The sequence below is a fragment of the Thunnus maccoyii genome, chromosome 1, assembly GCF_910596095.1.
Source record: "Thunnus maccoyii chromosome 1, fThuMac1.1, whole genome shotgun sequence".
NCBI classification, from domain to species: domain Eukaryota; kingdom Metazoa; phylum Chordata; class Actinopteri; order Scombriformes; family Scombridae; genus Thunnus; species Thunnus maccoyii.
Window position 1 is genome coordinate 25943318 of NC_056533.1, and position 24669 is coordinate 25967986.

Here is a 24669-nt window from a genome sequence, read left to right on the forward strand (position 1 = left end):
GAACAACCTTTATCTCTTTTGGTGCTTTCCTTTGTCATTTCTGGAAAAAGCGATGCAAACTGTATAACTGTGTAACAATGGGTAATGAAAACAGTAATAACACAAGCTTGCATTGCTTCATACAATTTGTAAGTCAAGCTACAAAGCACAACTAAATATAGAAACTGTTATCAGATGCATTAACACTTTCGGCAAGTATGAGGCTCAGACAACTCCTAAAAAGAACAAGTGATGACCAGTACACAGCTCAGTTCTTCCAAATCATGTTTATTCAGTGTCGTTTTCCTTGTTTGTGACTTAATTCCATGTGACCACAAAACAGAGTGACAGTAGCTCAGGTCTTTTCCACACATCATCGAGGAAGAATGGGGTATAAAATAATACTAAGAGCATACAACCTTATCTCATAACATTCTGTAAAATATTGGCATTTACTAGATTTTATGACTATAAATATAAACACTCAACATCCAGAAGAAGCAAGTCGTTTCTGACACCAGCAGAGTGAGAGCAACAGATATGAGATTTCTGTTTGGTGCCAGAAATGGACGGTTTACAGTCCTGTGGTGAAAGTTAAGGCCATTTTCGGAGAGACTGTCATTGGCAACGCGTACTGTAGACAGCTGAGCCCTGAACATTAACGTCTGTCTGAACCAAGACCCAAACACAGGACGGAGAAAAAGGACCAGGAACACAAAAGATGCAAGAAGTGAAAAAGATTACTGTAGGTGACCGAACTTTGCAAACTGACTCCAGTAAACCGCTGTGCACTTGGAGACGCCTGTGCTGAGGCCACTGCAGAAAGTGCATACAAGTTACTGCTAAAAACAGAAACACAAGGTGTTCTTACCCCTGGGTAAACATGAGTTGTCACCACTGATTGGCTGTGTGTGTACAGTCATCCCAGAAAAGATTCTTTACTCCCATGAGGGTGAAAGGCCTTGGCTTAGAGCAACTGTTTTTACATTCCTAATCTCACACCTTCCACATCAGGGAGGGGCAAAACCAAATTTTACAGCCATTTTATTTAAACCACTGGTTCTCAAACTGAGTTGCTGGGATCTTTTTTTTTTAGTATAATTATTTTTTGGAGCTTTTTATGGCTTTACTATAGGAAAAGAAGGGAGAGAGAGATGAGCAATGACATGCAGCAAAGCTCACCAGCTGAGAAGGGTCTCATTGTAAGTCTTTGCAGACTTAAGACAACACACTCACTTCACTACACAATCCCATCAACCCCCCTTTCTCGGATGTTCTTACCCTAAGGCTGGAGATATACTTGCTTTTTAACCACATGTAGACAACCGGCTGAGTCGTGAACAGAATTGTTCACATATACTTGCCTATGTACTTGTACTGGAGGATTCCACTAGAGGGCACAACAAAGAATTAAGGATATAAACAGAACTTCTGGATTTGCATGATTTAAAACAATAAACATGGCGAAACTAGAGGAGGTTACCATTTTGTCGGAACAGTCTTGGACTCGTTTCCATTTATTTTTGCAGGTTTCCACGTCAACTTCTAAAATGGTACTGCTCTCACGCCAACTATTCTAACAAGCATATTTATATATAATCTGTAGCGGCGACGACACATCGAACATATGCAGCTAATTGTGGACTTGGTCTATTAACTTGTTTTCAAAACTTTCCACCATTGTTGTTGCTGCTGACATGCCTACTGACCCCTGCCAGCCGAGACCACTAACTTCTGGTTTAGCCCTTTGGCTAACTTGAATGGGGATAAAACGATTCCATCATGTGACTCTTCTCGACTTTCGAAATGTGATCGGATGGAATGGATGTTAAAATGAGTCATTTCAGGGGGTTGTGACACTCAAAAAAAAAAACGTATCCACTTATTTACACGTCTCTTTCACATGAAAGTTTGGCCACTATGTCAAACTGGCGTCAAAGCCCAGTGCTGTTCCTAGGGGCTTGAGTTAAAAGCAAGTATATCTCCAGCCCAACACTAACCACCCCCCTCCTCATGCCTAAACCTAACCAAGTGGGTGTGTCATGTAGTAAAGTGGGTGCGTCATGTAGAGTACTGTGAGTCCGCAGATAGACCTACTTGCCCCGGTTCGATGCAACTGAGGACGTTGCTATTCATGGACAGCATCTTAACCTCTTGACCACCAGGGGCCCTGTGGTTGGAACCATTTGAGGGCAAATCAATTTTCTTCTTCTATCAATATTGTTATGACATCAAATTTTTTTAAAACTATCATCACATTAACTTCTCACAGTAAAATCATTCTTTGTTTAAACTGGTAATTCTGCAGACTTGACAGAAAATCACAAGTTTTATTTTTACAGAATTATGAGCCAAAAAAGGCGGAGAATCACTTATGTAAATGATAAAACTTGAATATATAGCAGACACGTTACATAATTCGGGTGAGATATGTTTAAGGACCATACCAGTGTTTTACAAGTTTTTGCTGGTTAACTAAAAATCATGTATTTTCACACTTTAGCTGAGCATTTACAAATACATGCTAGGTGGTTTTGTATTTTCCAGATGCATTTCTTCCTACAGTTCCACACAGATTGGTTTCTATTAATTTCTGTATGGCATGAAAAACAAACGTCAGGCTCTTGAAATGTGCTTGAGTTATCTATCAAAGTTAAATGAAGTCAGAGTTACATGATCTTTGCAGTGTAAAGATCACAGCAGTGATGACTTTTCAAGTCAATCTGCAATGTAACTGCATTGACACATTTATTGTATACATTGTGTTGTATAAACAAAAGTCTGTTAATATTATCCAATTGTAAAGAAATGAATGAAACCAATAGAAAAATACGTAAAAAATCTAAAAAAAAAAATAAAAAAAATTGCAAAATGGTCAGCTGTGATTTCAAATACATGCAATTTGTAGTTAATCAGATAAAACATGCAAATCTACTGGTATGATCTGTTAAAGTAAATAAGGGAGGGGGGAATCACTCATGTTCTACCCTCTCAAAATGGCTTTTCATTTATCATTTCAGTTCAGTTGGGAGAAAATGTTCATGTAAACAAAATGTGCCCACAAATACACACCAAGTCATTCACAAACACACTCATGAAAATAACTTGAAAATCTTGTTTGGGATTAAAAATCTTTTAAATTGGAACAAACTAAAAATCTGCTTCCAAATAAAACTATTCTTTTTCCTTACATCCTAAAAGACATGCATATATGCAAAATACATCAATTAGAATAATATTTGTATTATATACCTATTGCATTTTAATATTTTTTTATGTTATGTGTGTATGTACATTATTTTATGACACTGTGTACAAGTGCAACATTTTGAATGCTGCAGAGCAACGTCTCTAATACTGTGTGAACATTTTACATAGAAACATCCTACTGCTGCTCACAACTGAACGCAGCTGCATCTGTTGTGTTAGTGAGGTCTGTCGGATGGTCGTCAAATGTGCGGCTTGGGTCACTCAGCTGTATGGAGCGGGTGGCAACACCTCTAGAGGCAGGTGGAAGTTGAGAAAGTGTGGTTGTGGCTTTTCCTTTACCTGACAAGTCACTGACGGCCTGCATACAGTGCACAGACACATCATACTGCTGATACGAGCTTTTAAACCCACATTTGACACCAAAGGCTGATGGGTGAAATGACTGCAAGCGGCTGGGTGTTGACTGATGTTAAAAAAGCGCTACTGATTCTGCAGCTTCCGGTGGTCAAAACCGTCACACCGCTTTTTCTTCTTCTTCTTCTTCTTCTTCCTGTCAGAAATGGTAAGGTACATGTAGAAAGGCACCTCAACTGTTTTTGTGTTCTGAGATTGTGTACTCGAGTTGTGTGTCGGAGCCTAAAAAGACAGACGAGACTAAACATTAAACTTTACAGCACGGCCTGACTGAAACAACCGATCAGAAAACAAACAAACAAAAAAATATCTTTAAGTTCTACCCAAGCCTCCCTTTTAGTTCAGGAATCAGGCAGACTCTGCGTGCCCTCGTATGTCCGAACATCGTGCAGCAGCGAGTCCTCCTTTCTTCTCACTGAAGTATCATAATGGCCAGTTTGAGTTTTTCTGTGTGTTGAAGGTGACTAGATGGAGTCACAGTTATTTTTTTTTAAAAGACTTGTGATGCATCCGTGGTGTCCATACTGGCCCTTGTACAGTATATACACGAGAGAACGAGGTTACTTATATGATATGGAGTTTAGACAGCTGCGAATGGGTTGATGTAAAAAGACTCCTAAATGTGTAGATGACACCAAAATAAAGAAAAAACACCCAACTAAGATAAGACTGAGTGACAGTATCAAGAGTTTTTACTATAAATTTAAAAAAAGTTAAGCTGAGCTTTTGCTGTTGGTGGCATTCCAATGACCAGCCTTATAATTCATCAAACCATTTACACTCAGTGTTGTCCCTCATTTTGGCGTTCACCTACAACTGAATTTAAAAAGAAAGAAAATATTCTCAGGAAGCAGCTGGTTGGTCAGATGCATAGACCATGTGACCCTGAGGGGCGTGATATTGGAGTTACTGTGTAATGGATCATGTATGTATGGCCATGCTGCTCGTGCATGAGTGTGTGTGGTGTGTGTGTGTGTGTGTCTAGAATGGTGTGTAGTCTGCAGGGTACATGACAGGGAGCCAGTTCTCACTGAAGGTGGCGCAGTGCGTCCATCTGAGGTGTCGCATGAGCTGAAAAAAAAACAAACAAACAGGAAGTGTTTCAAGTGAACAAAGTTGACATTTGATTAATCACGTTTTCTTTTTTTTTTTAAATATTCTATAGAGAGTGAGCATTTTAAATATCTAATAAATCTGAACAGCGGTCACTGCAGTCATACCTGGATGCAATTCTTCATGTTCTCTTTGCTGGGCTTCTCCTCCACCATCTTTGAGGCGTATTTTAAGGCTCGGCCGTACATCTTGTTCACCAGAGCATGTTTGTATGAAAACATCAACACCTGAGCGGAGGAGAAGAAAAAGAAAAACTGAATTAATGCCAAGTGGTTCATTTTATGGTGAGATATATACACCAAATTCACATTTTCTGGAGAAAAACCGGGGGAAAGCAGAATTTTTAAGTTATAACCTTTAGAAAGCGTTGAAAGAAAATAGAAGAATAGAATAGAAGCTGAAAATAGTTCCAGCAAATTCATTATTCACCCCTGTTGGAGATGCTTTTGTAAACACTACAGTGCCAGAGTGTTTCACCAATTATTTAGCCTTTAAAAAAAAAAATATCAGGGGTTTTGCTGACAATAAGACAAATACAGTATATAGTCAGCTTTAACTTTAAACTTTGAATTTAGTTTTGCTGCTCCTTCATTTTCTAAAACACGTTTTACTGACCTTGGAGTCGGTCAGCTCCGCCCACTTCTGCACCTCCCAAAATGTGTCTGTCAGGGCTTTAGCCACGTCATGCAGGCTGTCATCAGAGCTGCTGGCCACCTGTTCACCAACATCCTCTGCTGCAGCTTGTCCCGTGGCGACAGCGCCAGTGCCGTCCTGAGGCGTGAGGGGCAGCAGGAGCTGGTCAGCCAGAGCGCAGCCCTTCCTACATAGAGCGTCCAGCAGAGACGACTTCTGCTTCTCCATGTCGCTGCAAACACAGAGGTTAAGACGGGTCAGGATTCGGGTCGTAGATACAGTAGTTATGCTTGATACCTTTAAGGAAAATCCAACCTGAGATACTGTCCTATTTTATTAGAAATATAAACTCTGATTTATACATTTTTTTTCTCCTAGTCTATTGTTGATTGATACTATTCTTCACATACGTCTTGATAGAAGCAGCATCCGGTCGAGGGTCTGTCTTCATGGTAAAGTAAACAGCCAAGGCCGTCTGGTCGATGTGGGAGATGACGATGTCGGCTGCTGATACCACCTCCCTCAGACGTTTTACACGCTCCTAAAGACAAACGAGAGAAGAAGAAATGACTGTCAGCAAAAAGGTTTTTAACATGTGAAAACAAAAACCATTAATAATACTAAAGGTGACTTGAAACGAGCTCTCTTGATGGTGTGTATTGTTACCTTTTCAGAGTCCAGCTGGTGCAGTCTTTGCACATGCAGGGGTAAGTAATCTGAATAGTTTTCCTTAAGTTCATCATAAAGTGAATTGGTGTCCAGCCTGAACAGCAGATAGAGGACATGACAGATGGTTGAGAAAGAATTGAAAGACGAAGACGATATAAACAATGTGTTGCTGGAAAAAAAAAAAAACAACAGATAAGAAACTGTGCACACTTTGTCATCCACTGAATCTTTAAGTCTCTCATGGCTTCTGCAAACTCCTCCTTCACATCTTTCTCTTTGTCTCCGTCTTTGTCCTTCTCCTTCTCCTTCCCTCCATTCTTTGTTTTGTTGGGTGCGGGAATTAAGTGGTAGATGACTGGAACGATGTCCTGTATAGACACAGAAAGATAATTTAGTCAAAAAAAACAATAAATATCTACTATGAATCAGCAACCCAAATTCTCACTCTCTCCCTACCAATTCAATGTCCTACAGCTGCATATTTCTTTTGGGTGTCTTTCTTCAGATCAGTTAAGAAAAAATGCTCACTGAAAGTCATTAAACTAGTTAAATAAGTTTATAGTAGCACCCATTATCTATCATTGTTTATAGATCCATTAGTCATTTGACTGACCACCAGAAAACTTAAAAACTGTACATCAACATAAATACCAATTACGACTAGACTAGTTGGATATTTCAACACACCGACATTGACATGCTTTGACATCATTAATGCAGATATAACAAAATCCCTTAAGTGTGGAATAAGCCATTTTCCAGATGGCAGGAGAGCAGTGGACGCTCTGTTGTACAGTGTTTCTAGCTCATCCAGTACCTTTTTAAACTTTCCTTGTCGTTTTGCAGAGGCCTGCCCCTGGTGGTCAGAATAACACACAGTGAGGAAGAGACAACACAAACACACCAAAAAGGATTCTCTCTCTTCATTTTTTACCTTTTATCCTCACTCAGAGTTTATCCACCTACCTGCTGGACTTGCATAAATGCTACAGTGGCAAACAGTTGTGTATGTTTTTGTTGCTGACGAGCTCAGATTCATATCTCATGTTCACGTCTAACAAATGTGATTGACTGTTTCTGCTACATCTGCTCTGCAACAAAGCTTAAGTACTGCACCTTACTGAAAACTACAGTAAATATAATCATTTGACTTGAAGACAGTACATTTCTTATGTGTGTATGAGGCTCAAAACGATACACAGGTCTTCATCAATGTATTGTGAAACAATATGCAAAATATTGAGTTATAGGTTGCCGCTGAAATTGGACACGACGTGCTTTGCATTGCAGCCGCTGAGAAAAGTTCAAAGGTAAATGGAAGCTGTAAACCAAAAATATTCAGACATGTCTGTCATCTGGAGATGTGAAGAGAAACACCTGCAGCTCATGAAAAACGGTGAGAATAAGCTCAGAGAAGAACACACAGTTTGCCCTTGTATTGTACAAAAGAAAGTGGATTTTTGTTTTTTGACTTTTAAAGAAATATTTCACTCAAATCATTTGTGGTTTTTTTTGGCACAAACACATCTCAGCAGCCTCAAAGGTCAGCGGTAATACAAGCTGTTTAAATACATTTTCTCATGTGATTTACTTCCATTTAAAAAGTACACATGTGAACATACATATAAACTGATGCAAAATCATTTTCCCCTTTCTTTGACATTTCCTCAAGACCAATAGTAAAAAGGTTGTCAGTAAAATCATGTTATTAAATAAAAAGGATATATTTCAACTTGGCTATGTTCATGTTATGAATTAGAAATATTCTGAGTATCATCGGTCATCTAATGACTTAGTAAACAACAGCCAGATCAAGTGTGTTGATGTCTGACAGAGGTGAAGACATGAGCATCATCAGACTGTGTTTGTGACAGCAGATGCATGGGCAAAAGTAAATGAGTGAAGGAAAAAAAAAAAAAAGACATGCATTTACTAGAAGGACCGCAACCAATTAAGTGAAAGACAAAGTCAATCAGCTGAGGTCTGAGCTAAAAAAAAAAGAAAAAGAAAAGGCAAAAGCTTTGGAGCACTGGCATTCAACCCTGATCCTCAGGACCACAAGTACTTCAGGCATCACATCATTAATATCAGATTTTTCATCATTAACCAGGTGAAAATGTGGGATCTGCACACTGGCCATGGTGACCTGCCATATTCTGCAGAGTAGTTTGTTCTGCATTCACTCAACAATAAGTAAAAGTCCCAGATAGGATGATAAAACTGAAAACTACTTTTATGTCCTGAGGAACAAGAGAATAATATCAACAACAAATCCACTCACTGCTTTCTTGCCATACTCGCTCTTGGGAACAACGATAGACCCAGAAAGATAGCATCCTGGACTCGTCCCTTTTGGGATTCTGAAAAAGGGAGAAACCCACGGGGAAAAAAGACAAGGATGGAGAGAATAAAGACAGAAATATCAAACTATTGTGAGACAAACATGTTCTTACTTATCAGTGCTCTGACCAAACATCTATACCCAAGTATTTAGATTTCAGTAACTTTGATACACAGGATGCAAAGCTAATTTAAAATGTAGATTATAAAAGTCTGAGAGGATCAAAGTGGAAGCTGTCTCTTCATCAGGGCTCTCGTTATGGACGACTCAAACTCTTGGAACACATTATAAATATGTTTTTTTTATTTCTGTAAGGCTTCTATTGCTGATTCTTATGCGTTTTTCATTTTAAAATCGGCATTTTTTTGCATTATACATCTTTGCAATAAGATCTTATAACACAAACAAAAATTCCTTTTTCCATTTCAACTCACTTGTCATCTGGCAGGGCTGAGACGTAGAAGTGATGCGTGGCACCTGGGGACAAAGTGACAGAGTTCGCCTTCTTCTTGGCCAGGAGGGCTGCACGGTGCGTCTCGTAGACATCTAGACTGAGGGTGGTGGACAGACGATGGGAAACCACGAACGGCAGGTCCTTGAGGCGCTCCAGCTCGCTGGACTGCTCGTGGCGCACTTGCAGACGCAAGGTGTAGTCACCCTTTTCCAGTTTAAGAGAATACTGGAGAAGTAAAAAAAAAAATAGAGAGTGTGTTAGTTCAATTTTCTCCAACTTGTGAGATAAGAGACATATTCAGGGAATATAGGTAAAACATCTGTTAAAGCAAATACATGTAATCTTTCAGTCAAGCTCTTCATGTGTCTGAGGTTCAGGTGTGGGTGTACCTGGTGTGGGTAGGCGTCCCCTGCGCCCAGTAGTCTCTTGTTCTGATCAAACAGCATCCAGAGCTGACTGTCAAACTCAGACTCGTACAGCAGCTCACACAGCAAGGGACAGCTAGGAGTAACCTCTCCACTCTTAGGCTGTGGAGAGAGCAAAAAAAAAAATTATTCACACACACACATGAAGATTCAAAAAGTCAGCATTTCCTTCTCTAATGTTGTGCTGACGGTGTCGTACCTGATGAAAGCTGTAGGTGAGAACAATCTCGTAGAGTTGTCTGTTGTTGGGGAGAACATCCCTCATTCCCAAGGCTTTTATTTTAGAACTTAAGGGCCTACAACAGCAAGGACAAAACAATGAATTGGACTGACATTACGCAACAAAATGAACATGTGCGAGTGTGTACTTACCGGAGTGGCTGAACCCACGACTTGAGGGTGATAGCGGGGGACACCTCCTCGTATCTCAGAGGCGATGACACATCGAAACTCGTCACTCCTTCTGAGGCATGCTGGCCAGAGACAAATGAGAGTCACAAACAGAGATCTGATACCGTCTGGAGTGAAGCTTACTACTTGTCGGTGTTGCAAATGTGTGCGTCTGTGCTCTTCTTACAATGTGCAGGGGTGAAGGAGAAGTGTTGAGTCCGTGGAACGAGATGCTGTAATCCACCGTGACGTCACCCAGACTCGCCCACCAGCGCGCGATGCAGAACTCAACTATTCTACCTGACTGGAGGAGAAAGAAAACACACAAATTATTCTACCATAACGTCATTTTCATGTATATTCATACACTATAATATGGAAAGACTTCAAGGCACTTATTGATGGCATTTAGCAAAGAACTACAGGTGAAAACTAGCCTTTTTAGGTGACTTTAGCTAATTTACACAGTCATTTGCACTCTCCAAGTCACCTTAACTGATACCACAAATGGAATAAACGTACCAGCACAGGGAACGCTTCGGTGAGTGAGCCTCTTTCCAAAAGTGAAGAGAACTTATAGAATTCATTAGCTCTGTACGCTCTCTGTTTGACCAGGTGCACCGCATGGAGAACAAACTTTGACGACACATCTCCCGATTGAGAAGTCAGTGTGATCTCTGCAGGAGAAACACGGGGACAGAGAGGTGTAGAAGAGAAAGACAAGGAAAACAGGGGGGGGCAAGGAGTTGAAAGAATGATGATGATGATGATGGTGAAAAAACAAGAGGAGAAACCAGAAAGAAGGGGAGGGAGATGAAAAGAGAGATTAAAAAAAAAGCCGCATTTACATGAGAGTATTTACAGTCACATCTCACACAACTGACTTGTGGTCTATCTAATAAAGCTGATGGATGACTTTTAACAATTTTCCGTTCTCTAGTTCAGTTATTTTGGTATTTCCAACAATAAATCGTTTATTTGACAGCAACACTCTCAGTTATCAAGGTAGGAGGAAGGCAGGCCACGCTAACGGTGTGGGATGCAGCATATATATTTTTTAAACCATGGGACAAGTGCTCGCCAATAAGGGTAACAAGACCACATAAAATGGTCCTCAACAACTGTGTAAGCATTACTGTTGACGCCTACTGAAAAACCACTTATAGGTGTGTCAAGCCAAACAAAAAATCTAAAGCAATATTCTTAACTAAAACTAAATATTAAGATGAAATTAAAAAAATGGAGATGAAAGACTTCCTCAGACATTAGCTTTGCCTTGGTGAAATTAATCAAATCATTATTTCTGTGAATCAAAAAAAGAGCAAAATTCATCGGTTGATACCTTGAACAAACACTTTAAATCTTGAATACTGTGGGTGATTGTTCGCTCATAACCTGCCTGAAAGCTATCTCACTCTCACTCTCACTCTCACTCTCACTCTCACTCTCACACACACACAAACACACACAAACACACACAAACACACACAAACACACACAAACACACACACACACACCTGCCCAGGAGGCTCCCTGAGGAACAGTGATGAAGTGGCGTTTGATCTGCCCCGGTCTGAAGTGGACGTCTGTGAAACACACCTCCTGATTACGACTATCTGTCACTCTGTTAGATAAAAGATAAAGAGCTGTCAGACACACATGGACACGTTCCAACAACCTCTTATTGGAGGAATGACAGAAAAACAATCTGGCATTATGATTTAGGAACTTACTTGGCTGGGATAATAACTGTGATGGGAACTCTGAACAGGGGGCCACTGCCAGGTGCTGCTGTATCGTATCCGCACACCTAAAACATACACATGTTAACAGTGACCAGGTTAACACTAATACACATAAAAACAAGATCGCTGTCGTCTCTTTAAACTAATTTCTTTGCCTACCTCTGTGTAGTGCACTCCCTCTCTCAGTCCCATCGGATCAATGCGGACATTGACGTGACGACACTGGTTCATCAGCTCTAAATGGGAGGGGCACTGGACCCATGGGGAACTACATGTGAGGGCCAAGTGTAGCTGTAAGGAGATTCTCTCAGAGTTTCCTGTGATGAATGTCAGAAGAAGAAAGATATGAAAAAACATGAAAACACTTCTCACAAAAAAAAAAAAAAAAGATGTTGTTAAGGACTACAGAATAAACAGAAAATTTCATATGTATAGTACCGGTGTTTTCTGGGAAGATGGGTTCGATTCCTACTCCGTGATCTGAGGGAGAAAGAACTTGGGCTGGGTCCCTGAGGTAGATGCCTCTCTGCGTTCCCACAGTTACTGAGAAGCCGAGGTGGCTTGTGGGTAGAGAAGCGTGTTGAGTGAGGTAGTCTAATGCCTTGTCCACCTGAGGGGTAGTACGGGAGACGATTAGTGGCACAGAAAGAGACAAAAAAGGGTAAAGAATTAGGACAGTTGAAACGAAAGATTGTGTTCAGACTGTTGCAGAAGACGAAAATGAAATTTTATCCCCTGCAGCAGCTGTAGTGGAGTTACCTGGATTATTCCATGGCCCTGTGCAAATACCTCGATGTCCTCAACCTTCAGAGCTGTGTTTTCTAGCGCTCTCCTCACCGCAGGAACAGAGGGACGTATCCCAGTCTGTTTCAGTCCTTTATCACACAAAATCACCCGCTAACATTAGTTACACAAACTGCAATACATCTCAACACCTGATATCAGTCCATGACCCTGAACACACCTGAAAGGATTAGCGCGATGCCTCCGCAGGCATTTGGAGATGACATGGATGTGCCATTCATCAGCTGGGTACCACGGAGAGTCCAGTTGGGTACAGATGCAATGGCACCACCGGGGGCACTGATGCTGACCCCCAGAGCCCCATCTGTACTGGGGCCCCTGGACGACCAGGTGTACTGGTTGGGAGGCAGCTTCTCCCTCAGGGAATACTCAGCCACCATCATGTCTGGGGTCACATAGGCTCCAACACCTGAGTAGAGAAGATACAGATTTGTTTGCTTGTTTGTTTGTTTGTTTTTTGCAACTCAACTATTATTAAGTGGGAATCAAATGCTGTGTTTCATCAGTGTGCGTACCTATGACACTGCTGGTGGTTCCTCCAGGGCAGCCGACTGTGGAGAGGCAAGGGCCGTTGTTTCCTGCGCTTGAAACAAATATCACATTGTGCTTCTGCACCGCCTCTGTGATCACCTCACAAATCCTCCTGAGAGACAAATTCACAAAAAAAAAAAAAAAAAAAAAATCAGTGACAGTGTGCAAAACGAACCCACACAATCACACACACCCTTGCTGCTACTACTACACAACACTTACCCTGAATTGGGCCAGTGGGTGGCTTCCCCGTAGCTGTAGTTAACTAGGTCACACTTGTAGTTGATTACTTCAATCATCTTTGAGTGACAAGAGAGATAAATAAATAAAAGGGTTAAAAAACGATAATAATGAAGGAAGGCAAACTGTCAAAGCTAAACTACATATGACTTAGTTAGAGTAGCATACCGCGCGGATGAGCCCTGTGCCCGTTTCCATGGTGCTGAGGCGGGTGTCTCCAATTTTCAGGGCCAGGATTTGGGCACCAGGGGCAACACCATTGCGCTCCGGTTCCTCTGGGAAGTAACCTGCTGCAATGCTTGCCACGTGTGTCCCATGAGCCCCTTCAAAAGCACACAAGCAAGTCAGACTGGAGCTTACACTGTGAACATCTACACATTATGCCACCTTAAAGGACCAGTGTTTGGGATTTAGTGGCATCTAGAAATGAAGTTGCAGATTGCAACCAAATGAATACACCTCCCCTTCCAAGCGTGTAGAAGAAGCTATAGTGTCCGCAAAACTCACGAAAAATATAGAAGGCCCTCTCTAGAGCCAGTGTTTGGTTTGTCCTTTCTGGGCTACTGTAGAAACATGGCAGCACAACATGGCAGGCTCAGTGGAGGAGGACCTGCTCCCTGCGTAGATATAAAGGGCTCATTCTAAGGTAACGAAAACACAACGATTCTTATTTCCAGTTGATCATACACTTATTAAAACATACTTATATAATATTACTTTTCTGCCAAGTCCATTCTGCTAGATGCCACTAAATTCTACACACTGCGCCTTTAACGGATATATAATTCTGTCATCTCTTTGTGTTAAATGACCGCATCATAAGAAAGCTTTCCTTCAGAGGAAATTATATGCTTTCAAATACCTCACCTCCACTGGTGACGATGCAGAGTGTGTTTCCCTCATCATAAATATTAACAGAGTAGTTCAGCATCTCGGCATTTCCTAACGTGGCATACTCTTGTGATTCTCTGTAGGAGCTCAGCACAGTGCACTGGGACAGCTCTCCACACTCAGAAGTGTCAATTACAGCCCTTAAAAGAACAAAAAGTAATAGACAATGACAGGGATAAATATATTATTTGTAAACAGCAGTAAATAGTTTAGATGAAAGTGACAGGAGAAAAAGTTGGTATGGCTTACTTCCATGTGACGCCGTCGTGCCAAAGCACACAGTCATATACAGGACCGGGATCACTGTACTTCTTTTCTAGAGATGCTAGCAGCTCTGACTGACTCTGCAGCTCTTCCTTCTGCAACTTCTCTATCTAGAGACAGAAACGGGATGAAGAGCGTGTGTGAGAGAGACAGTACAGAGAAATCTGATTAGGAGATAGCAAAATAAAGTGACTAGTAACTGCATGCAAACACTCATGTGTACATACACACGTAGTTCAAGTTTGTAGGTCTGACCTGTGAGGGTGTTGGGTGTGAGAGGTCAAATTCTTCTGTCCGGCGAGAGACCTCAGCGAGTGCTGCTCTGTGTGGTGGGTCCCACACCTTTTCCTTTCGCTCTTTCTAGTAGACAAAAGACAACAAGACCTTAACGACAGAGGCTGACAAGACAAATAACAAGACAATGTACGAACTTGTTTTCATGTAGTAGTAATGCAGACTGTCATGCTAACTGCAACACTGCAGCTATGAAAGGCTATCAGCAAGGATGGGACATACAACCACATCATATATGTGCAGTTTTTCAATACTTTTTTACTTGTTTTTTTCATTCATAAACAAGTTTACTCATGAGATGTATCATTTAAAAATAATCAGAGTAGGAGAACACAATAAACTTCCGCCGATGTACATGTTTTTGACCATTTATAGTCATGTCTAGGATAGATAAGGGGTTATCAGAGTGGTGATACTTGCACAGGAAGCACTGAGTTTCCGATCTAAACCACAACAGGCCTAGCACAGAAATAATGTCACATCTCCCTACCTGTATTCTTTCTTTAAGAGCCTTGGGGAAGAACTCATAGCCATTTTTAACTCCAATGCGATACTTCCCTGATGGATTGACCCAGGCAGGAGGGATCTGGATGACATAAAAAGACAGTGTATGAGACAGGATATGAAGGAAAATATAAAGACTTCAGGATTAATAGTCTAGTCAAATATAGTTAAGATTAAAAAAAAAAAATGCTACACAGAATCGGTAAAAGGAATCATAACAAATAATGACTCAAAATGTTCTGAAATGGAGGACAGTAGCAGTAATGGGATCTTTCTGAGCAGGCAGCTGCAGTTCATTAATTTTTTTAATAGTCTTAGTGTCAGAGGCGTCTACAGACCTTAAGTGTTCTGCCAGAGAGGCCGGCGATCGTCCCATCTTTAGGTTCCGCCACTGTGGTCATGTTCACGTCACCGCTACCTGTCGTGTCGATGATGTCGACGATCTTTGGCTTCCCCTCGGTTGTGATCTAAAAATGCAGCAACAGACAAAAGGAGTCAGCAATCAATAGCTCTTTTTCACAGCAGGCAGTTGGAGCTAATTACGTTACCTGTTCCTGAGTCATGAATTTGGAAAAACTGAATGGGATTCAGCTATCATTAAAAGGATAAGTTCCCAATTTTTTGGGCAGGTGCCCATATGAACACTGAAAGAGGTTTTCGTCACTGTAATCATTCCTCCTCTTCATACTGGCTATTAAAAGATCCCCTTCAAATGTGCTTTCAGTGCAAGACACAGTGTGTCCACACAGTCATTTTGTGGAAAAATGCATTTAAATGTTTATATGAAGCTTATATGAGGCTTCAGCAGTCTGACTTAGTCATATCAAGTGGATATCTGCTTATCTTTTTAGCATAAAATTTCCTCTTTGTGTTTCCTCAGACAGTGTTTCCCTGTTGAGCTGCGGTAGAAGTATCATAACAAAAAGAGGGACTTTAGCACTAAAAAGACGGTAATGATGAAAGATGTCTACTTGATTTGACTACTTTGGACAGCTGAAGCTTCTTATTAGCTTCAGATAAACTTTTAAACACATTTTTGCACAGGAGGGCTGTAGATTTTGGCCCCCATCACTAACATTGTAAATGCATTATGAAGGGATCTTCTAATTGCCAGTGTTAACAGGAGGAATGATTATTGCACCTGAGCATTTCCTGCTTTGACATGTTAAAATCTGTCGTGAAATGTATCTATTATGAACATCAAACTGGAGTAGGTGCACAGAACATATTATACAGCCTATAGTCACATAATAATTTTTTTTTTTTTTAAAACTATCTTTAATCTGAACTTCAATGTAATGTGCAAGCCACCTTCATGCTAAATGCTCTGCAGCTTTAATGTCCTCCATGTACACATTTGTTTACACACTGTAGGGGTCAGATTCAGTCTCCTTCTTGCCTTTTTTTAGAACAATGTGACATGTGCTTGACCTTTACTTGGTGTAATGTTGCCATAAAACCAAACCAATCCAGTTGCACAGACATAACTATAAAACAGCAGCTTCCTATTAACTTATTTAGCCATTACTATGACAGTAACGTAGGTAGCCAACTTGATTCCTGGCTGTTAATCAACATGTATTTACGGCTCACCAACCGACAATTAACCAACTTGACGTTATTTCTGTTATTATTAACTCATCTGGCCGCAACAACCATCTTCTTTCACCAAAATTCACCAAAGTCTTAACACTAAAACTGAAGACTGACTGTTTCAGCTGTTAGTTGCTATGCTAACATGCTAGCGCGTGTGCTAACCAGGTTAACGTTAGTAAACTGTAACACAATTTGACAGCAGGAGATAATACTTGCTATCAATTACTTTGTGCAGATTAAGTTGTCATAAAAGCTATAAAGCGTGTTGTCATAGTTAGTTGTGTGTATCTACTGCTAGCTGATGCCGTTAGGTGACTGTGTACAAATTGTGTGAATGAGTCGGGCCTTTAGCTTAGCCTACACCAGCGCACCAACGTTAGGCTGCCGGTTTATAATGTACCTGCATGCCGGGGGCCCCGGGATCCACGCCGGTGTCCAGGATAGCGATGACCACCCCTCGACCATCGTACTCGGGGAACCTGGTGAGAAAAGACGTGGCGCCGGTTTCTTTTTTGGGGAGCAGCCCCTGAAAGGGGAAAGGTTCTTCGGTAGAATGAGCAGCCATGATCAAAGAGCGACAATGAAAACAAAGCAGCGAAATGGGGAAGAAGAAGAGAGCAACACGGTGGGAGAGACGGGGAGGAGAGCTGTGGTTTAAAGGGGCAGTGCGGTGCTCCTGTCCAGCCACATTTCTCATGTGTCACCTGGCTGCTGGAGCCTAATTTAGTCAACAGGCCAATTATCAGTACACTCGTTATACTATTGGAGCCACACCTAAATTTTATTTTATGTGTGGCTTTATCTGAATTCACCAGTAAAAGCCTGGATCCTGGATTATGGCTCCCAGTAGGCCCCAAATTCACCTTGTTTGTGTACAGTGGTGGAAGAAAAGTACCCATACAGCAGTGAAAAAATACTCAATTACAGGTAAAAGTCCTGCATGCAAAATCCTACTTAAGTACATAAGTATTAGCAGCAAAATGTAGTTTGCATAAAGTATTGTAGTAAAAGTAGTGGTTTGGTCCCTGTGACATATATTCTTATATATGACATCATTAGATTATTAATACTGAAGCATCAGTGTGTAAGCAGCATGTTACTGTTGTAGCTGCTGGAGATGGAGCAAGTTTAAACTACTTTATATACAGTTAGCTAGTTTTGTCCAGTGGTCCCCAAGCTAGGGGTCGGGCCCCTCCAAAGGGTCACCAGATAAATCTGAGGGGTCATGAGATGAATAATAGGAGAGGAAAGAAGAAAAAACAATGTTCTGATACACAAATCTGTTTTCAGTTTTTGGACCTTTTCTCTAATCTTTGATTTTTGGTGAAACATCATTTTAACATTTTATGAAATTAAACTATGTCAGAAGTTTAGAGGGAAACATCGCTAACTACACATCGCTTTTTGTAAGATGTCAACAGCCAAAAACGTAACAATGTGCTGTATTTTAAAAGCTTGTTATATTATCCATTGTGTCAAATATTCATCTGAAAAGTAACTAAAGCTGTCAAATAAATGTTGTGGAGTAGAAAGTACAATATTTCCCTCTGAAATGTAGTGGAGTGGAAGTATAAAGTAGCGTCAAAGGGAAATACTCAAGTAAAGTACTTGACTATATGTACTTAGTTGCTTTCTACCGCTGTTGGTGTTGGTCAATTTGATTAACAGGAAATTTGTTTGGAGATAAGTACCAATTAAACATTTTCCACAACACACATACACAAATATTGGTAACAACTCACTTTACTAATTCCCTGGATTTTTTTTTTTTTTTTTTTTTTTTGTAATTTGCAGGTATTTAATGGTTAATTTTTAGGGTATTTGTTACAAATTATAAGAAAAAACTGAAAAGATGTTAAGTTGGTTTAGTTGGTCACTCATTATTTGCTATTTGGGTTCATACATAGATTAATAATTAATACATTTCTTAATAAATTAGACTGTTGACAGTTCTTTAACTGACTGACTTAACATACTCAGTTCTCAAATGGGTAGTTTTGTGCTTTTTCAATAATTCCCTAAAAGTAGCTGTTGTGTAACTGTTAATTCTTAGGACATTTCTTTGAAAGTGTTGTAATTTGGTAGTAAACAGGAAATGTGCTTTTTATAAAGTTAAGAAATAAGTTTATATGACTAACTGGATATCTTTCAAAATTACAGTCATTTTAGTACCAAATTACCTCTTTTTGTTTCGATCCTTCCACCACAGCTCAAAGGGAAACACTGTCGGTCAACCCACAAAGAGTGAATTATATACTAAAAAGACTAAGTTTGGAAGATATCCGCTTGATTTGATTAACCCGGACTGCTGAAGCTTCATATTAGCTTCAGATCAACGTTAAAAAACATTTGTGCACAAAACAAGGACTGTGGATGTTTTCCCACATCACTTATATTGTAAGCACATTAGAAAAGGATATTTTAATGGCCAATATTAGCAGGAAAATAATTACAGAGAGTAAAACAATCCTCATATGGACACCTGACTATTGTTCTAACAGTCTTGAAAAACTATGAACCTATCCTTTAAAAGTTGTCATCCAGGACTACCACACCATGCTGTTAGTGTTACAGTCAAATCCACTAGATGGTGTTATAATACTGATAGTTGTGAGTGCCGCACTCACATTGAGTGCTGCTAGTTTGTCTCATGGTATCTGCTCATTTGTCTCATGGTATCTGCTCTTTCCTCTTTAAGGAAAGGGAAATTCAAGTCAAGAGAAAATTAAAGTCATTCGAAGGAAGGTTTTGCAGTGCTGCTGTCACAATCCAAAATAAATGGATCTTTAGCCATGGTTGATGGATGGATGTTGATGTCTAAAGATTTACCTGAGTCTGCCAAACAGTTATATAAAACATCCATCCTTTGAATAGCAGCTGCTTGCCGCCATCACATGGGCGTGTTTCCAGAAAATGCACTTTAATTTTACAGTCTGTCACTGTCACTGAAATCTTGTATTTCTTGAAGTAACACATACAAGGACAATTTTCAACCTCACAGTCTGATAAAAAAAAAAAAAAATCATCAAAATCCCAAATCATCTGGATAATAATACAATTCAACATAAACAAGGATATTTCACTTGACAACAGCAACCTGTAAATGGATGGTTTGGCCCTTTGAGGCCCTGAAAGGACGGAGAAAGGACAATCAGTATATCTGCATGTGTTGCTCATTAGTTTTCTCGCTGTAACAGCACTACTAGCCCACAGCATGATTTCAGTTGTTTTGTTTGGGGGAGGGGGAAGGTTTGTATTTTTATTTTCTACAGATGCAATGTTGAAAAATGTCAGAGAATGGAAACAATCAAGTTAAAAATAACACATTTGATCAGCATGTACAGTAGCTTACTGCTCATGTGAGTTAGATATACTAAAGATGATTATGTACCCAGAGCCTTTAAATCAGATCCGTATGGGTGTTTTTGTTTTCCACAGACTAAATCATATGCATTCTTCTGAGATTTAATTCATGCTCTATTCATAGAGATTTTATTTGTCTTTTCCATAATACCAGGATTAACTTTGCACATGTCAATCGCCATCTGTTCAACTCAAAACTCTCACACACATATATATTATGTCTATACACACAGCATGTACACAGTGTGTTTCAATTTTGTCGTTGTAAAATGGAAAAAGAACAAGCTGCAGCAGGGAGGGTTAGTTGAAAGTGTGCAGTTATTTTAGGTGAGCCAACGCCCTTAAACTCCGCCATGGTGGTTGGCTTGTGCATAATAAAACAACAGCATCCTTGCACTAATCTACTTAGAATCGGCATCTGCCTTTACTTCCTCTTTCTGTCAATGGCTCTGCATTGTCATTCACACACATACAAACATATTCATTCCCATGCACTGTTTAATGTCATTCCTGTACTTGGATACATATTTTAATGTCCTAGTTCCCCCCCCTTTTTTTTTTTTTTTTTTTTTGAGATAAATTCAAGCTCCAGAATATGAGGGGCTTCTCTTCTCTCATTTACACACAAACACACTCAGGCTTGTGGTTTACCACAGGGCGTAGTCAACATAGCTCAACTGAATGCATGTCATAAACGTCATTATTTCCCTATGTGGTACATACAGCAACAAAAAAACGGTATTGTCCTCACATATTTGCTTACAGATATGATACTGCTTTGGTTGCCATGTCATGATAGTGGCAACTTGCAACGCTTGCATTGAGGTCTTGGTCTTATAAAGGAGAATGTACTTGCAGGGCTAATTTAAATGAAGTTAGAGCCAAACTCACTCTTCTGTCTTACTACTAGCTTCACAAACATGAAGCGGAAGTGCCTGCATTATTACTGTTTTTCCCATGCTATTACTGAGTTGTTTTTTTAAAAATAAACCTGTCTTGAGAGGTTATTTTTACAGCATGGGTAATACCATGGTTATTATCTATGAAAATAACCACAGAGCTTTGGAGGAGATAACCACAGGAACTATGTTGTTAACTGTGATACTGATATGGACGCAGAGGCCCAATATGCACATTCAGAGAGCTATAGTGCATGGCAGGGTTGTTGCTGTGTGGAGGGTGTAATTTCTCTTCTTGAGAAGGATCCAACAGGCTAACAGGAGCAATGAGACATATAGCCTAATTAGATTTAGAGCTATTCTAAAGGAGTCAGGGTTAATCCCAACACCTTGGCCCACAGAAGCAGCAGAAGCACTAACGGCGTCATTCCTGGTAGAAGGGCTGTCCAACTGCTCTTTAGTCCCACATCTTTGCTGGGTTGGGCTTGGCCAGCTGGGTTTGTAGAGTGTTCCAGACCAGAGTCGGGCTATTTTGAGGAATGTGGTCATCGTGATCTCAGAGGCGTGGCCCAATGGGCTCAAGTGTGGGCTGATGATGACCCTGTGCCTTTCACCTGAATGGATCTTAAATCATGTCCAGACATCCCTCTCAATGGGCAGGCCAACACCTTGTCCATTCTTCCATCTGTGAAATTTGGCCCAAGATCAGTGTCAACAGGAAAATAGAGACCACTTATTCTTTCCAGGCTATTGCTGTCTTGTTTTATGACTGCCTTTCACAACACTTTGTTTTAGAGCACTTCTATAATTGCCTTGGCCATGGAGGTTAGGTTTCCATAAGCTTCTTTTGTTCTGTCTGTCAGTAAGGCAGTTTGGTGGTAATCATATGGAACTCTTAGAGACAGATATTTCCAAATTTTGGGGATTTTTGACAATTTAAGAAATCTATTGACCTCAGTGCAATGCTATATTGGGATATTATTCAGAGTATGTGAAGATTAGCACGCTGGAAGTACCCTCTTGAACAGCATAATGAATGGAAAACAAAAACACAGGAATGAGATATGAATTTATTGCTTCAGTATTGTTGGTTGGTGTCTGCTACTTACTGTGTAAATGGATAAAATTTAGGTTGTTTTAAACATAACACATGAATAAACAAATCCTTTCTTTAAATCACTAAAGACCCAGTAATGGCAAGTTGATGCTTATTGAGTAAGATAGTTTGTTTTTGCTTTGTGCATTTTGTTAATGTCTCGGTTTTCTGTCACTACAAGGCCATATTGAAAAAAATAAACTGATAGTCAATTCACATTAGGTTCAAGAGGCTGATGTCTGTTAACTCTCCCCAGGAAAGCTTCAAATGCCATTATACTGCACTTGTCATAAACTAAAGCATTGCATACACCATGTCCTGAGTTTGGCATTGTTCATAGTTGCAATGTAGGATCCTAGATTGTTTGCAGTTTATACAGTTCAGATCATGGTGACAGCAACACATCATTTTCTCCACAGCAATAATGACTTAAAGATGGTTCCAGTGGTACATGAGCTGTTTTCTCTCTTTTAGCATCTGCAGTCTATTTGATGTAGGCAACAATCAAGGGAGATCTAGTAGAGTCAGACCCATGTTGCTGCATGTGGGGCCCATGTAGGGGGAATAACACTCTTTTTCACTGAACAGCCATAGATGATGCAGGGCCGATGCTCAGAGAAGGAGAGCACAAATAAAATGCTGATGTATATGAGTGTGGTGACCTAGCTCTGCCAGTACCTACACTTATGTTTTCTAAATCACTCAACATTATGGGCTAGTTCTTGTCAATACAGAGTCTAGGAGCCTTATGACGCTGTAGCCTGTGTATGCAGGGTGATTCATGCCAGTGAGGAGCAGGAAGAGGATCAGCGGTGTGATCAAGGGATTTGGTGGAGCACACGTTTCAATGGGATAAAGAGATTAGTATGTTGGCACCGCTGGTTTTGGCAGAAAATGGTATTTACCACATCATGTTTTGATAAATATGTTAGTAAGTGCTGCCAAAGCCAAAGAAATGTGAAGTTGCATTTGAGCTTGAAATTAAATAAGAAGATTCACCAGCTGTTTCACAACCAGAATCAGCTTTATTGGCAAGTATATGGACATAGAAGTCGAAAATTGAGTCCAGTTGCTCTTGTACACATGCTGAGAACAAATTTACAGGAAGATATAAATGACATGACATTTTATAGATATATAGACTTTTACATACAACTGCTTAATGGCTTCTCTATACTGCAAGCACCACTAAGGCTGCAGGTCTGTGCATATTCTCTCCCTGTTTCTCTTTCTCAGTCTAGTTTCAGTCTAATTTGGTTTTGTCTCATGGGGACTATAGTTGTTAATCAAAATAATCAGTTGTTAAAATTGAACAAATGTTCAAGCATTTACTACGTTTTGATATTATTATACATCTCAAAATGAATTGTGACGACTCAAAACTCCAGTTTCATATATCTATCTTAAATTTGAGTTTCAGTTAGTCATCATTTAACATTTTCTGACAAGTCTCCCTGTGGTTTGTAAGCAATGATTAATGGTTAATAAATAATTCACTGATGCTTTATAAATCATTCATGAGCCATTAATTAGAATATCTTTTGGGTTGCCAGGATGTGGAAAATCCTACTCCAGCATCAAACTCTTTTTTTTTTTAATCAGAAAGTGGTACCAATGTGTTGTATTAAAATTTCAGACAGTAAAAACTGAATTGTTTGTAAATTCTTATTAAGATCAATGGTAGTCTCTTGCTAATCAGAATGCGATTTGAGACATCTTAAATATTAATTTTGACTTGTCAAATGAGGAAAACTTCTGCACTCTGTCTGGCTTACTGCTGGAACAATTATTAGTGCATGTCATGGTATTACCAGTATATTTACACTTAATATACCTAATGAAGGTCCGACAGAACGAAACATTGTGAACTTAAATAAATATTAATAATAAATTATAATATTAATAATAAACGTTCCTGCAGCAAGCGAGACAGTGTGCAAGAGTTTTTTCTTTTTTTATTCAAGTTGTGCTTTCCTCCAACACACTTGATGCATATTCATGTGTGCAGACTTTTTTTCAAAGATTTTGACTCATCATAAATGATAAGTGAAGTATTTAATGTAATCCCTTACATTTCAGAATGGTTTTCCATATGTGTCAGTTTTTTTTCAATGGGACATATTATGCTTTTTGTGATTTTCCGTTATTTATATGCTGTTATGATGTCAGATATCCATGCTAAACATGGTCGAAGTTCCACAATTTTAGGTTAATGTATGTAGAAATGCTCACTGTAAGTTCAAACTGCCCTGAATGCTTTGTTTGTGATGTTTTTGCCTTGTCATGTCACCTTGTTGTGCTAAAGGTTTTTCCATGTGTTGTTTGCGTTGTCCACTCACATATTTTGGATCAGATGTTTGCTTGAACATGCTGATGTATTTGAGAAGTTGCCATTTTGAGTAAAGAATGAGAAAAAGTACTGAAATCCTACTGCTGTAGTTTGTTTCATGGTTTGTTAACGTATATCCAGAGCTGGCGGATGTCTGCTGAGAGGCAGCTTCCAAGAGCTGTCCAACCAGAGCAGAGTGGACTCATCAGGAGGGGGCCCTTAAGGAGACAGAAGCTAAAACTGCCTCTTTCAGACAGAGCCTGAACTGAGGGGCTGCGTAAAGGGTCAGTATGAGTTTTTTTTAACTGTAAATCATGCGAAGATATTCCAGTACAGCCCTGGATTAAAAAATATAGCCCTTTAAATTTCCCCTTTAAATTTCAAAATGGTTTGCTATATGTGTCAGCTTTTTTTAGATAAAAGAAACACTATGAACACACACACTGAGAGGGGTTTGGAGAGTTGGTGGGCTGTAGTTCAGTTTC

At 39.9% G+C, this 24669-nt stretch overlaps 1 protein-coding gene across 2 annotated transcripts; it reads right to left on the reverse strand.

Annotated features, from left to right (window-relative positions):
* Positions 1–247: 247 nt before the first annotated feature.
* tpp2 (tripeptidyl peptidase 2) lies at positions 248–17196 on the reverse strand. 2 transcript variants are annotated; one of them, XM_042429111.1, is made up of 29 exons: positions 16898–17196; positions 15240–15368; positions 14888–14983; positions 14359–14463; positions 14089–14213; positions 13816–13979; positions 13117–13271; positions 12931–13007; positions 12693–12820; positions 12338–12586; positions 12133–12248; positions 11812–11983; positions 11533–11690; positions 11362–11438; positions 11146–11252; positions 10151–10305; positions 9816–9932; positions 9611–9711; positions 9438–9534; positions 9203–9340; positions 8794–9038; positions 8300–8378; positions 6836–6874; positions 6229–6386; positions 6016–6112; positions 5760–5890; positions 5332–5581; positions 4824–4943; positions 248–4674 (listed from the first exon to the last, which is right to left on the reverse strand). In XM_042429111.1, exons 1-29 carry the CDS (start codon positions 17192–17194, stop codon positions 4585–4587), a joined length of 3972 nt encoding a protein of 1323 aa, XP_042285045.1. In that variant the 5' UTR covers positions 17195–17196; the 3' UTR covers positions 248–4584. The 2 variants fall into 2 exon arrangements, with proteins under 2 accessions (XP_042285045.1, XP_042285088.1); XM_042429154.1 differs by lacking the exon at positions 6836–6874.
* Positions 17197–24669: the final 7473 nt, after the last annotated feature.